General features: G+C 34.0%; 2 protein-coding genes across 3 annotated transcripts; one reads left to right on the top strand and one right to left on the bottom strand.

Moving 5' to 3' along the window:
- Positions 1-92: 92 nt before the first annotated feature.
- LOC107943589 (probable methyltransferase PMT11) lies at positions 93-6,279 on the bottom strand. The gene is made up of 9 exons (XM_016877357.2): positions 5,389-6,279; positions 4,105-4,257; positions 3,732-4,002; positions 3,216-3,326; positions 2,828-2,987; positions 1,847-2,104; positions 1,636-1,758; positions 1,311-1,388; positions 93-714 (listed from the first exon to the last, which is right to left on the bottom strand). The coding sequence occupies exons 1-9, from the start codon at positions 6,091-6,093 to the stop codon at positions 507-509; spliced, it is 2,067 nt and encodes a 688-aa protein (XP_016732846.2). The 5' UTR covers positions 6,094-6,279; the 3' UTR covers positions 93-506.
- Positions 6,280-10,775: 4,496 nt separating this feature from the next.
- LOC107943594 (BTB/POZ and MATH domain-containing protein 3) lies at positions 10,776-14,154 on the top strand. Of its 2 annotated transcripts, XM_016877366.2 has the most exons (5): positions 10,863-11,541; positions 12,272-12,404; positions 12,480-12,620; positions 12,883-13,159; positions 13,748-14,154. In XM_016877366.2, exons 1-5 carry the CDS (start codon positions 11,150-11,152, stop codon positions 13,960-13,962), a joined length of 1,158 nt encoding a protein of 385 aa, XP_016732855.1. In that variant the 5' UTR covers positions 10,863-11,149; the 3' UTR covers positions 13,963-14,154. The 2 variants fall into 2 exon arrangements, with proteins under 2 accessions (XP_016732854.1, XP_016732855.1); XM_016877365.2 differs by having other exon boundaries at positions 10,776-11,541; positions 12,272-12,620.
- The last annotated feature ends 776 nt before the right edge of the window (positions 14,155-14,930 follow it).

Raw genomic sequence — 14,930 nt, 5'->3', positions numbered from 1 at the left:
AGATTATATCAACTTGAATTACAACAGTTCTAATCTCACCCTACCATGGAAGGGTATCACAAAATCATACCAAGTAAAAAGGAATGACTATATAACAAAAAAAGGGAACTCAAAGATGATTTTAACTTAACAAATAAATATTTTTTGACTGTATCTAACCAATGAAATAAAATAAATTAAAAAACAATGATCCTACCCCTACCCTGAGAAAACAATTTTAAAAGAAAAGTTGCATATATATATATAGTAGAATTAAGTTACAAAGGAACTGTAAAAAACCATACCAGGCTGCATTTTGGCTGAAGAAATCAGATCTCTCTAAGAACCTCAATGTGTCTGATGTCCTCCTCCATCCTCCTCCGGTCCAACGACTGGATGATATTAAGACACTTGTAATTGACGACTTGTATTTTATTTGGAAACAATCATTTGCAAGGCTTGCTTTAGCTGTCTTCAATTTGCGGAAGGGGTGAGGTTTTGGCTTTCGAGTCTTTAGTTCTGTTGGTTCAACTGCGGAGTAGGCGCTTGTCACATACCAAGATCCTATAACTTGCATGAGGACCCTCGGATGTATCGCGTAGAGTAGGATGCCAACCCATGGCTTTTGCGATATCTTGAAGTTCATCCATAACATCAAGAGAATCGCGGATGTATGCTCGTCCACCGGGTCGTAATATCCGGTCCATTTCAAGCATGATGGTAGACATATTGCATCTGATGTAAAAAGCAGAAAATAATCAAATTTATCAACAAACCCAGCCGCTTAAACATGTACTAGCACTTCGCCTTGTCAATAAAACTTCCAAGTCACACATAGTGACAATGAACCTAACCAGGATATGCTAACCCATGTATTCTTACCATAAAATAAACAAATTTTGGTCCTTTAATATTTATGACGCGGGATCTTTTTCTTTTTAATTATGTTATTTATTATTGGTCTTATTTATTTATTATTGTATATATAGATAGATGATCATGAATAAACTTTATTTGCAAGAAAGCCTAATAAGTTTACTTGCAAGGAAGCCTATAATAAAATGTAATCTTTACGGGCAACATTATTATTATCCAATTAATAGAAAGGGGGTTTTACAAAGCTACATTTTCAAGAGTTCCACTTCTTTCTTACTCGTTTTTCAGCCTTAATTCTATTGATTTACTAATATTTTCTCCTACACCGCACCAATTTATTTATAAAGATGTCTTCTATTTTCAGCAAAAACAATTTTTCTCAACTTGATCGGAAGTTATAATTGTAAGCTTGTAGTGAAAAATTGACCAGGTATAAAAGATCATAAGGGTGTTACCTTTTCCTCTCAACCGAGAAGAGGCCAGCTGCATGCAATAAGTCATAGGTCCGTGGGTATGTATCAAACGACTCACACCTGGAAAATTAGACACGATTTAGTTAATAACTCAGTTCAAGCAGTGTTAATAAACATAGCATACTTCAAAGTTTAAGACTAAAAATATTAAACAAGTATCCTCTAGGGTTTATTCGAAGGCATAGGTAACGTCTCTGAGATCCTAAATAATGATATTTTTGGCCACAAGACCCTAACTAATGATTAAAAGTAAATCCATGAAAAAGTACAGCCATTACTGATCGGAGTTATGGTTAAGACAACATACCAGTCATGCATGACCCCTATTAATCCACGATCATATATAACAGGCAAGGTATTGGGCCCACTAACAGGGACTACATTTAGAACCCAAGCATCGAGTTGATTGTCAATCATTGCTGCAGCAAATCTGCACAAAAATACATAAAACTATAGATTTTAGAAAGACTGAAACATATCTTAATTGTAAACTGCAAGACAAGGTTTAATAAATTTACCCTCCAAAGCCAGCTCTCATGTCCATTACATTTCTTAGTTTATACTTCTTCCAATGTAGAGCACGGACATAGCTTGCCACTATTTCATTCCAGTATTTTGATTCAGCCTTGAAGAGTTCTTTTCTAGCTATGTAGGATTCGATATGTATGCTCTGCAGCCTATCGGGTGGGGTTTGCAAACGAGCAGGCCAAGGAGCAACGTCTGCACCATATCCATTCTCAGGAATTCGACTAATACATGCCTTTAGATCAACATACCTGAGAGATTACGCAAACATCCCAAGACTAACTTAAAACTACTCATATTAAGCAGAAAGAAAATTTAAACCGGCGCCCTTGATTGTGGAAGACCTAAATAATAGGCAAGGAGTACTATGGCCTACAATAAGGACAAGAACAAGCAATTCCAGATTCCGAAGTAGGTTTAGAAATTAACCCAGATAGACTAATGAAATAATATTTATATGCAAGTGAAAACATTGTTCAACTGATGGAAGCCATCAAAAACAAAATCAGCATAGTAAATTTAAATCATGCCAGTGGTCAATCTCATACTGCTGTCAGTCAGTAAAACTTACAATGGTAAAAGAGACTATAGGCAAAACTCCAACATGTACTCAGAAAAGCAATTATATGCACAAATTCCTTCAAGAAACAGATAGTTTCCATTCTTTTATATGTCATGTCACATACACTAAAAGCCAATATACACCATCTGGTACACAGCAAGTTACATAGAACAAGAATCTAAAACTTCAAGCATTCAATCATATGATTGCTGATACTAAAATCATCATCAGATGCAAGGAGGACATGTATAATTAAAAATCAGTCATTCTCCAATACAGCAAGTTGTATAGAACAAGTATCTAAAACACCTCCGATGCAAAAGACATGTATAACCAAAAATCAGTCATTCCAGTTTGATGATATTGGCAAATTATCAATTGTTTTTCAAATAAAAGGAAGAGTATGACATACCAAACATTATCCGGGTCATCATTTGGATCACACAAAGGAGGAATAGTCCCAGCTTCCCGGCTTAAATAACAGCTGTTATTAAAAGGCTTCTGCCATATTGCAATGTACCCTTCCTTCTTTACAAGAGTCCAGCAGAGGCGAGTAGTAAGGTTAAGCATCTCTGGAAATAAAGAAGATCAGAAAATAATCATGCATAGCAAATCTAATATATAATTTCTTACAAACTGCCACATGTTTCACAAATGAGCACAAGCCAAGCAGAAAAAATGGTAAAGCGGGAAAAAAAATGTCTGTGTAATTTAAAATTGAATTTGCAAATGCATAGTGAGTACATTAGTTATCACATTTCTTAAAACGCTTAACATGAGTCTAGGTCCAGTGTTTCTACCTTCCCACTGTTCCTCAAGGGCTTGTTCGTGTTTGTAAACAGGCTGTGCTGCCCAAGCAAAATATCCACCAGCTCTAAGCATTCTGTTCACCTCAAGGAGCAAAATTCCATCTTCATTACATAGCACAAGAACGGAAGGATACATCAGAAGATATTGCAGAAGTTGATCATATGACAGTAAAAGAAGAAATGTGAGAATAATCTTCTATAAACATCAAATGAAGCATAATAAAATGTATGAAATATAGATGAGAAGTTCTTATTTACAAAGAAGAGGTAGAAGAAGAAAGAAAGCTTATTGGCAAGCAGAAATAAACTGGTATTGTGTTAGAACTTCCTTACTGGAAAAGAGAAGAAGAGACAAGAAAGAATGAGCATATAGGGTAGCCGGATCCTGGGCTTAGTGCGGAGATGATATTCAGAATTGTGCAGAAAATTTTGATCAGATTTAAAATATTTTCCTTATTTTTCTTTGCTACCGAAAGGTGACTAGATAAGACAGGAACAAAAACTTACCATCACGGGTCCAATTGATACGACATCTAGAACAATGTATCAAATCAAAGGCTTGACTGGGGTACAATAAACGACGAGTTGCAAATGCAGCTGCCATTGCAGGCACTCCACGTTCAAGTGCAAATTGAATCTGGTTTTCATGGACATCTTTGGGAGCTATTGACATGGTTATAACATTCCGTGATAACAAATAAGCTCCAAAACTTGCCACACCACATCCAACATCCAGAACAACACGAATATGCTGACCAAATGTAATCTCAGGGACCATCTGGATATACAGATTACAACTTGGTTGTCAGAAACAAAATCCACAGACTAAATTGCTTGAGTTTTTTTATGCATACATTTAAGGTTTCAAAATTTTCATAACCTTAGAAATTTGATTCAGGTACTGATCTGCCCCATGTATGAATTGTGTGCCACCTCCAGGAAAGCTGAATTTATCCTTCCCTTTTTTGGAAATCCAATTTTGACCACCTTTGTCATCTACCAGTCGAGTATGAGGGACATTATAGAACCATACCTATCCATTGACGCAAGATATCCTATTAGAAAACTATGTACACTACAACTACGTGAAAGAATGAACAAAACAAACAGTATCAAAAGCAACTTCAAAACAAACTGTCAAGTAACAAAAGTTACCAGTGAAAGCGCAAAATGAAAAAGAACGGTAAAAAGGAAAAAGAAAACAAAGGGACTATCTTTTCCTTTAATTTTAATCCCTCAGCAACAATAAATGAAAGAAGAAATCAAAACCAGCAAAATATAACCAAAATTTCATCTCTTTCTAGTTCTGTGCTTCTCAGGATCGGAAATTAAATCAAACCCAAGAAGCTTTAATCCCATTTCTCAAACAAAAAAACTAATTAAGCTTGTCTACATTTATCGTTTCTTGACCTAGGCTATATTTCCTTAAAAGTTCTAAAGATACCAAATCCTTCTTTAATGCTTTCACCGCATTATAACTTCCCCATAAACCTCGAAGTCTCCATATTCCACTGAACCAAACCATTTACATTTCCCGTTTCTCGACCTAGGCTATATTTCCATTATTGTTTTTAAACAAATCAAACAGTATCAAAAGCAACTCAGACTATCTTTTCCTTCAATTCCTCAGCAACAAAAGGTGAAAAAAGAAATTAAAACCAGCAAATTATAACAACCAACATTTCATTTCTCTCTCTAGTTTTTGCTTCTCAGCAACGGAACTTAAATAAACCCCAAAAAAGCTTTAATCTCAATTCTCAAACGGAAAACTAGTTAAGCTTAACTGCATTTCCCATTTCTAGAACAAAGCTAAATTTCTATTAATGTTCTAAAGATAGCCAATCCTCCTATTAATACTTTCAACGGATATAATTTCCCAATAAAACTCAAATTCACAATATTCCATTAAACCGAACCATTTAATTAGTCCTTCAAAAACACCCAAAACCTAACGAATAAACCCACTACCTGTTGTTTCTAATTCAGTAATTCTCAACTCGTAACATCAACTCAGCTTGATAGACAGCATGCGGAGCTTAGAGTTTTGTCCGAGTTGCGACAAAATAGTTAATTATTAAGAAAAACAAAATACATAAAACATTCTATATTTCCATTTTCTCTCGCGTAATTAATATATATTTGGAAATTAATTCAAATATTTTACCTCATCGCGGCTTCTAGGCCAAGGGATCGGAGGCCGGTACCCTTTCGGAGCCGGAACCAAGCAATTCAATCCTTTCCCTTTCTCCGGACAGTGCCGTTCAAATCTTTCTCCTTTTTCTGTCGATTTAAGCCTCTTAATCGCTTCCACATTATCCAAACAAGGAATATACTCTCTCATACTCTCATCACAAAGCCCAAACTTCTTAACCCTAAACGTAGACGTAGCACCTTCCGTTTTCGTTTCCTCCTGGGTCTCCGTCCCATTTCCCCAATTCTCCACCAAATTCGGATCGAACTCCCCGATCTCGAACTCATCCGACATCGTACCATTCTCATCCACGATTCCGTAACTCTTTATCACCGGCGGCGGAGTCATAGTTGGATGCTGAGGTGAATGTGCCTCCGATGCCGACACCGGTTTCCCATCATTTTTTACTGGATCAACCGGTTTCGATTCGGTTTCCGGTTCTGTGGCACTAATGAGAGCGGAAATATTGAATTCTTTATTGAAATTGGGAGAAATACCGACGGTAGGTATATGCGAAGCCGTCGCGGAAGGTGATTGGCGGGAGAAGAAAATGAGCTGGCGCGAACCGTCGGACCAGTGTTTACCTAAGTAAAAGAAAGAGACGGAGATGAAAATGAAGGCGGCGAATTTGATCGCCGTTTGGCTCGTGAGGAGATCGACATTGCCGAGAAGTTTCATCGTTTAAAAAAAACCCACGGCAGTGAGCGGTGGCGGAGTTGCGTAGATCTGGAATTCTGGGGCGTCCTTTTTGAATCTAGAGCAATACAAAATATTTTGAACTACTGTGGCATTTTGGTGATTTTTGGAAATGGAAAAACGAGACCGTAGCGTGTCAAATAACGGAATTTTGGGGACTATCCAGGGATTTTTGTATTTTTTTTCATAAACCCACGTTTTATTTTAGTCTCCAAACTTTGTGAATTTTTTTTATTTTGATCCTTAAACTTCGATTCTATTAAGATATTGTGTCTCCGAGCATCAAGGCATTACATAAAAATTTTAAAAATTATATATAAAATCTAAAAATATATAAAAATAAATTAAAAAAATGCTAATTGATAATATGATAAATCTTAAAGTATCGCGACATCGTAATTTAACAAGATTTAAGTTTAAAAACTAAATTAAAAAATTTTGTCAAGTTTCGTGACTAATGTGAAATAGAAAGAGTTTGTACATCAAAGTGAGAAAAATTATCCAATACAAGGGTTAAATGTTACATTTTCTTTGAAAATTTAAACTATGATAGAAATTTAGAGTGAGTTTGAATAGACAGTGCGTTTATCGGTAGTTAGTGTAAAAACAACAATTGCAGTAAGATTAGATACTGTAGCGATACTGCAACGTGAGACAAAAAAGCAAGCTAAACGCACCACAGCACACCCAATCACCCATCTAAATCCACCTTTAAAGTTTCTTCAAAATATTAAAATGTTTTAATTAATTTCTAAATATATTCATATTTATGATATGTACAACTTAAATATAATTTATTAAAAAAGCATACATAATTAAATACTTAATCAAAATATTTTAAAGCTAGAAACCAAATTAAAATCTAAGCAAGTTGGATGCAATCGGGGGCGAAATTAGGGCCTCACATGGCCCCCTCCCTAAAATAACAATTTTTCTATTTTAGGTCTTTAAAATTTTTTAAAATTCTAAATTAATAAAGGTAAAATTACATTTTGGTTCTTCTAAAAATATAAAATTTTAATTTAATTCTTTAAAATTTATAAAGATATAATAGTGAAATTACATTTTTACTATCGTAAATTTACAATTTAATTTTGACCCCTACAAAAATTTTATGATTTTGCCACTGGATGCAATTAACTTTTCTTTCACGTTTGGTTATTATTTAATAATAATAATAATAATAATAATAATAAACTGAAAATAATAATGAAGGAAGAATTTTAGACAAAGAAAAATAAGGTATTTTTCAAATCTTAATCTTGTTGGATTATCCTTTTACATGGATAAGACTTTATTTGATTATTTGTTATTTTTATACTTGGATATTTCAAAAATTTGTTAATACTTTTTTTCTCAAATTTAATTTTTTTTATAAATTTACAAATATTAAGTATAGTAAAAAAGCAGGCATATCCAAAATTAACTCATTTTATCAAATTTACAGATATAAACTAATCTATTCTTAATAATTATTTCTCTGTATATTCAGAAAAAAAATGTTTTTAAACATTAAAAGTTATTTTTGCCGATTGAGTTTTAACTCGATTGGTATGAGTATTGTTACCAATGTAGGAAGACGTAGATTTGGATGTGCTGAAACGTATTATCTTTCTATTTATAGGTTAGAAATGAACTATGTAAATAATTCTAAATATTGTATTAAAAAGAGCTGATATAATTAGAAATATTGAAATTGATTTTTAAACCAATTTGAACCACTTGAAAGGTCATCAAAGCAAGCCATATTCGGAAACTTTATCATTAACTTTAATTTTATTTTTAAGATGAAAATATGATTAATTTCGCTTTATCTTTGTAAAGAATATATGATTAATTAATGAAATAAACTTTGTTCTTTTTTTGTTATCTGAAGGAAAGAATTATTGAAAATCAAAAAAGCAAAGTGCTTTGCTGGATCGATACATCAATTTTTAAGCTCAAACTTCAGTTTTGCTCAAGTCTTAATCGAGTCATTTGGGCTCAGATTTAATTAAATTTGTTAAAATCAAATTCATTTCATATGACAAGTGTAATAATATGATTCATAATATAAAATATATTAAAATAAAAAGTTGGATTAGCTTGCAAGTCTTTCAACTCGAGTATTACAATGCTTGATTTCGACTCGATTGATAACTAAAGTTGTTTGAGCTCTAATTCAACTCAAGAATTATCAAATTAAATTCAAAATTTTCAAATAAATTTTGAATAGTTTGTGAGCGCCAATATCCTATTTACATATTACCATAATAAGCCATCTGGTCAATATTATAATTTAATCAGACACCATCTCCATGATTAAAATCAAATTTTACTATTTATCGTTGTATAGTTTTGAAATTTCAATTGTTTTTTTTTCATTGATGAAAAATTCTATTTTTTAAGAAAGGTTAATATAGACTTTAGCTCTTGAATTTGGTAATTTGTATCTACTTAGTGCCTAAATTTTTTTTGACTTAACTGATACTTAAACTTGGAAAACTGTTAGCCAAAGTAGTACTTTTTTAGGTACTTCAACTTTTTTTAATTTAGCCAGTAACCTAAAACAAGTATCAATTTGGTTAATAGTTTTTAAGTTTAGGTACCAATTAAGTCCAAAATAAATTTAGATACCGAGTAGTTACAAATTGTCAAATTTAAGAGCTAAAATGTCTTTTCAATAGCTAGTAACATCTATAACCACCCCTCGTGTATTGAAAATAAAATTTAATAAAAATATTAAAAAATTATCAATGATACAACTGAAATTTTGAAATATAATTTTTTTGAACTTTTCAATTAATGAATTAAATCTCATATTACATGTGAATAAAAACGTTAAATATTTACTAATAATTTAAATAATTATTGAGTAATTCACTTAATTTTTTCCTTATTATTATTATTATTATTATTTGCATGCATGTATCCATTTATAGATATTTTTGTTTTGTAAAATTCGTCTCACAATTTCAACCGAAAATCGATTCAATTATAAAATTTTTAATATACTTTTGATAGGTAAATTAAGTTATATTTTCATGAGAATATTTTTGTCAAGTTTTATATAATAAATCAATGAAAATTTAATCATGATGATATTTGAACCCAAAACATGATGCATAATAAACAATAATTAATTTTATTATTTTAACCAAAACATTAAATAATTTCTATGTGAATTTTTAATAAATATATTTGTTGGTTTTTTTTACTCACATGGTGGCTGAGAGTACGGATCACATTTTGTTGCTTTGTCCGGATAAACAAGTTGTTTGGAGTGATGCTTGTTTTCCATTTGGTCAGTCAACAATGACTAACATATTCTGCAAGATTCTCGACTCGACAACTCCTTAGCATCTATAGCGTGTATTGCTGTTATAGTGAATGATATAGGCTAATCACACTTATTTTATTTAGAGCGGGGAAGATGAGGTCGCGGTATCAGTCATTTGGGCTGTTGATGCTTTTCGGACTTGTTGCCAGCAGTCAATGGGAGTGTTTGCTGTGGCTGATGGGATGGGTGACTGAGACGAAGTGAGTTGTAATCGAAGAAGGGCTGATTGGGTACCTCTGAAAGGTGGACTACTAAAATATAACGTAGATTCTGCATGTTTCTAGCAAGAGAGTGCTACGGGGTATGCGTTCGTAGTTCGGGACTCTACGAGTTGTGTGTTTAATAGTTTTTCATATTTTATTTATGTTTGTTTTAGTTCTTCCATTGTTGAAACTTTTGCCATTAGGGAGTCTTTGTCATGATTAAAATATTTGGCCTTCAATAATGTTATAGTTGAGTTGGATTGCATACTTGTAATTTAAATTTTGTCATGCCCATCATCTGATTTTTCTGAACTAGGTGTGTTGCTACGTGATTATTTACTAATGAATAATTAGTTTCAGCACCTATCCTTCTGTTAGACTCGTCAGCGTGCCAACAAGACGGCTCATCCCTTAGCTCGAGTAACTTTGTTATATGCTAACCACATGGAATGGGATGACTTTCCCCTCGCTTCTTTTAATGAGAATGTTTCGTATGTAACGGAAGATAGTATGGTTGGAGAGTGCAAATGATAGGTTCAGGTGTACGGAGTGAGCCTACTGTTTCAGGCTTTAGTTTGTCCGTATCCTTAGTCTGTTTGTTGTTTTAATGTTTTTTCTCATGAATAAATTTTATGTTTTTTCTTAAAAAAAAAAAGTCGATCAAGCTTTAATTTAGTTAGCATCATTGCTATTGCAATAACCAATAGGAAGTGAGTTTCAACACTCTCAAATACATTTTTCTTTCAATTTAAAGGTAGAAAAAAATTATAGATAAAAGTAGATATTATATGAAAATAAGCAAATGAGACTTTGACATTATTGTTAAAGAAATGTGGATCTTGAGTTATCAAGCTCAAGATTCCAAAGTTTTCAGAGCCGGACTTATGATCGAACCTATTAGGCAAACGATTTATCAGTCCAACCGGTATCTCTTTAAAAATTCATAAAAATAAAAAAATATATTTAAAATTAAAAAATAAGATTCAGTCAATTTTTAGTCTAATTCAATTGATCTGTACTAGTTCTTAGATTAACCGATCTAATATTTTACTTTAAATTAATACTTAAATCAATTCTCGATTCAACCATCCGACTTTCCGATTTTCCTCTTATTTTCATAGTTAATTTCATTTTATGCTATCATTCTCGGACATTTGTAAGTGTACTAAAAAGTCAATCAAAGTGGACACACATAGTTTAATTTTTACATAAAAAAAAAACACTATACTATTTTTTTTCTTCCACAAATTATATAATTTCTGTCTGATCCAAACCAAAAACTCCACCGAAGAAAAAAAAATCTCAAAATAAAAAAAAAGACAAACTATTTCACAATCTCCCTTCGGTCATTTTAGCACCGCCGCTGCCGCCACCGCCACCACTGTTACCTCCATCACCACAACTACACAATGTAAATTGCCCTGACCTCTTCAATTCTCCCCATTTTATTCTCACAAAATTGTCCAAATTTTACCCGAGAAATGAAATTTCTAGAATTAGGGTTTCGAGGAACTCAATGAGAAAAAGAAAGAAAAGCACCATGGACGATTCCAAGGACTCGGCATCGAAATCAGTGAGCGAGACGGTTAACGGTTCACACCAGTTCACGATCAAGGGTTACTCATTGGCGAAAGGGATGGGTCCCGGAAAATGTATAGCCAGCGATATTTTCACCGTAGGAGGTTACGATTGGGCGGTTTACTTTTACCCCGACGGTAAAAATCCGGAGGATACCGCCATGTATGTTTCGGTTTTCATTGCGTTGGCTAGTGAAGGTACCGATGTACGAGCACTTTTTGAGCTTACCCTTGTGGACCAGAGTGGGAAAGGGAAGCATAAGGTTCATAGTCACTTTGATCGAGCGTTGGAGAGTGGGCCTTATACGTTGAAGTATAGAGGAAGCATGTGGTAATAATTTTGTGTTTTTTTTTGGAATTTAGGGTTTTGTTCGTAATTTTATGTTTTTTTTGAGAATGAATTTGATAATTTACGAAGGTAATTGGTGTTTTTATTCGTGCTATAATTATTAAGTTACTTGTTGGGTAATTTTTTATGGAAAATGGGGTGTTGAACTTGAGGTTGAGGGGATATAATTTGTTCACATGCTTTTGTTTAATGAATTGGTAAATATGGCTTCGGTTAATAGACATGGGCAGGGCAAATTCTTTTACATTTTGTTCGAGAATCTAAGCATTGAACTGAAATTTATTTAAATTGTCTAAGAAGTATCATTCTCGTAAAATTTAAATGCCACATAGAAGCTGTTAGTATGAACTGAAGTGAACCATGGACTAGACCCAATGACGAAAATGAGGAAATGAAAATGGGGACAGTTCTAGATGTAGTAACCTGTAACTTGGCTATTTTCTACAAAATGATATGTTGGTAACTTCCATTTGGTTTTGCTATAAATCTTATATGTGTCCATTCATATTGTTATTGAAATATGTTCATCTTATTTTCATGAGCTTGAAGTTTGTTGCGAAGATTCTTATGATCATCCCTTAAGATGTTAAAATCATTTGTTACGCATAGATTCACTGCATAAGTAACTAAATGTTTCAATAATATAGGGAACCATTTGTCAGGTCTTATTTAGTAAGGTATTGATTTATATATTTTCTTTCATGCAATTCAGGGGTTACAAGCGTTTCTATAGAAGAACAACTTTAGAAAGTTCTGACTATATAAAGGATGATTGCCTAATCATGAACTGCACTGTTGGAGTAGTCAGAACTCGCCTCGAGGGGCCGAAACAGTGTTCTATTCATGTATTGCCATCAGACATGGGTCAGAACCTTAAAGCTTTGTTAGAATCTGAAGTTGGTTGTGATATAACTTTTCAGGTTGGGGATGAGGCATTTAAAGCACATAAGTTGATCCTTGCTGCTCGCTCACCTGTTTTTAGAGCACAGTTTTTTGGGCTTGTTGGGGATCCTAACATTGATAAAGTAGTTGTGAAAGATGTTGAGCCTTCTGTCTTCAAGGTGATGCTTCTTTTTTACTTTCTTTCAGAATTTGAAGAATGAACCTAGAATTGATTATGTTGCGTAAGCAAACTCTTGATGTTAATAATACTGAATATATGTTTTTTCTTGATTCACTGAATTAGAAATATGATCCAACAAATAGTGGTTCTTATATTTCCCTGGATGCAATGATCCAAGTATAGATTGGTTCTATAGATGTGCTATTTTCATTTATTGGCTAATTCATCCTTCCCCTTTTGTGTGCTTCTTGTTCTTCCAGGCAATGCTCTTGTTTATTTACTCTGACAAGTTTCCAGATATACAAGAGATTACAGGCTCTGGGTCTACGTGTATGTCTACCAACATGGTGCAGCATCTTTTAGCTGCCGCTGATCTGTACAATTTAGATAGGCTCAAAGTGTTGTGCGAGGCAAAATTGTGTGAGAAACTTAATGCCGACACTGTGGCAACGACCCTTGCACTTGCTGAGCAGCACCATTGCTCACAGCTTAAGGCCGTATGTTTGAAATTTGCTGCCACTCCAGCAAACTTGGGAGGTATGTGTTTGTAGACACTACTGGTGCAAATTTCATGTTCTGTAAACTTGGTTTCTGTTGTTTGCTCTTCAGAAGTCTTTTGGTGTTTCCCCATGCATATCTAACTCTGGGAAGATGCGTATATTTCAAGTGCCAAACCTTAGGGTTAAGGCCTAAGGGATATTGAGTTAACCACAAATTTGTGAACCTGGGAAATATAGATAGAGGGAGAAAAAAATAGACATGGATGTCTGCCTATCCACCTCTGTACCACATTTTTCATGTTGTAATTCGGTCATTTGCCTATTACATGCTCGTCTTTCAATTTTGGTCCCCTTGAAATCCAGACTATAGACTGAGAAAAATTGCAGTGTCTTCTTTATGATGTAATGACGATATTGGAAATGGTTTTCTTACCAAATGCTGAGAAATGGACTGGAGCTGGATATTTATCTTGCAATCAATTCTATTGTGTGTGCATGCACGCAGGCATATATATTTATAATTTACTTATGGCTGGTCGATTAATTGTTATATTATAAACTAACATATTTTCTTGTTTGGCAGTGGTGACTGCTTAAACTAATGTATTTTTCAAATGTTCTGCAGCGGTAATGCAATCAGAAGGGTTCCGGCACTTGGAGGAATCTTGCCCATCTTTGTTGTCGGAGCTATTGAAGGCCTTTGCATCTGTCGAGGAGTGTGCAAGTATGCTATCAAGTAAGAAGAGGAGTGGCAGCAGTGTGTACAGGATAGATCTAGCAGCAGAAGTCCATGTGGCTGAACCGGTGAATCCCAACGACAGGCGTGTTCGGAGGCGATAAATCCCAGCAGTAAGTGTGTTTGAACTGTTTGTAGGACTAACATCCATATATTTCTCTGGACTGCAATTTTAACAAAACCCCAATTATGTATTTCATGTTAATATTAGTTCTTGTACTGCTTTTCCCCCCTCTGTAAAAAGTAACTCTGCTTTAAGGAGGATGAAATGTATATTCGGTCCAGTTTTTGCTTAACCAGTTATTTCTGGGGCAAATTAATAGCTCTGTTGTGTTTTACGGAACTATTTATCAACTGTTCATCGTTTCAATTTGGCAGTCTTTTACGAAAAAATAGTTGGGAGTCTGCACGGTTTTCACCCGAAACATGAATACAATATGAATATAGAAGTGTCAAAACCTATAAAGCACATATTTGCTAAGGGATTTTCAACTCCTTGTCTCCGGTCGGGGTTGTCGCTCGACTGTAATGATAACCTGTGTAATGATAACCTGAGTGCCTGAAGTTGCTTGAAGAGGTGGCGGGTTCAAGTGGTGCCTTAAATGTTGAACCCTACCAAGCATAAATGCTCACATTTTCTTGGTAGGTAGCTGTGTGCTACGTATGGTCTGTCCCAATAAAGTGCTCCTGCTTTGTTGAACCTGTTATCTATTCTTGCAGCCTCAAGCACTTGAGCTTTCATTAGAGTCAAGTGACAAACTTCTATCAAGGGCGATATTGACCTGTTGAGGGGCCTGTGTTTTCGGGTGATACTCAAACTCGAGTATAAGTGTTGTATACAATAGATTTGATTTCTTTTAAAAGTTCATGTATAAGTTGATGATGCTTTAGAATGTTTTATTATTATATCATGTCAGACTATGCATCAAACACGAGTATACATGTTTTCATTAAAACACCAGATGATCAGCAAAGAACCAAAGGCAGGTACACCTTTTTAAGATTCTTGAAGACGTAAAACTAGAACATACAGAATTCAAGATTATGAAACAATACTACAAAACCTATATAT

The sequence above is a fragment of the Gossypium hirsutum genome, chromosome D10, assembly GCF_007990345.1.
Source record: "Gossypium hirsutum isolate 1008001.06 chromosome D10, Gossypium_hirsutum_v2.1, whole genome shotgun sequence".
NCBI lineage: Eukaryota > Viridiplantae > Streptophyta > Magnoliopsida > Malvales > Malvaceae > Gossypium > Gossypium hirsutum.
Note: the sequence above shows the minus strand (reverse complement) of the source record. Positions and strands in the feature narration are given on the sequence as shown.

What these genes read in the sequence shown, in the direction of transcription:
- LOC107943589 (XM_016877357.2), bottom strand. Translation starts at nt 6,093, where the DNA reads ATGAAACTTCTCGGCAATGTCGATCTCCTCACGAGCCAAACGGCGATC. An exon ending in GGCCTAGAAGCCGCGATGAG is followed by an intron (nt 4,258 to 5,388) that starts GTAAAATATTTG and finishes GTCAATGGATAG; the next exon opens with GTATGGTTCTATAATGTCCC. An exon ending in ACCTGAATCAAATTTCTAAG is followed by an intron (nt 4,003 to 4,104) that starts GTTATGAAAATT and finishes CTGTATATCCAG; the next exon opens with ATGGTCCCTGAGATTACATT.
- LOC107943594 (XM_016877365.2), top strand. Translation starts at nt 11,150, where the DNA reads ATGAGAAAAAGAAAGAAAAGCACCATGGACGATTCCAAGGACTCGGCA. An exon ending in AAGTATAGAGGAAGCATGTG is followed by an intron (nt 11,542 to 12,271) that starts GTAATAATTTTG and finishes CATGCAATTCAG; the next exon opens with GGGTTACAAGCGTTTCTATA. An exon ending in TTGAGCCTTCTGTCTTCAAG is followed by an intron (nt 12,621 to 12,882) that starts GTGATGCTTCTT and finishes TTGTTCTTCCAG; the next exon opens with GCAATGCTCTTGTTTATTTA.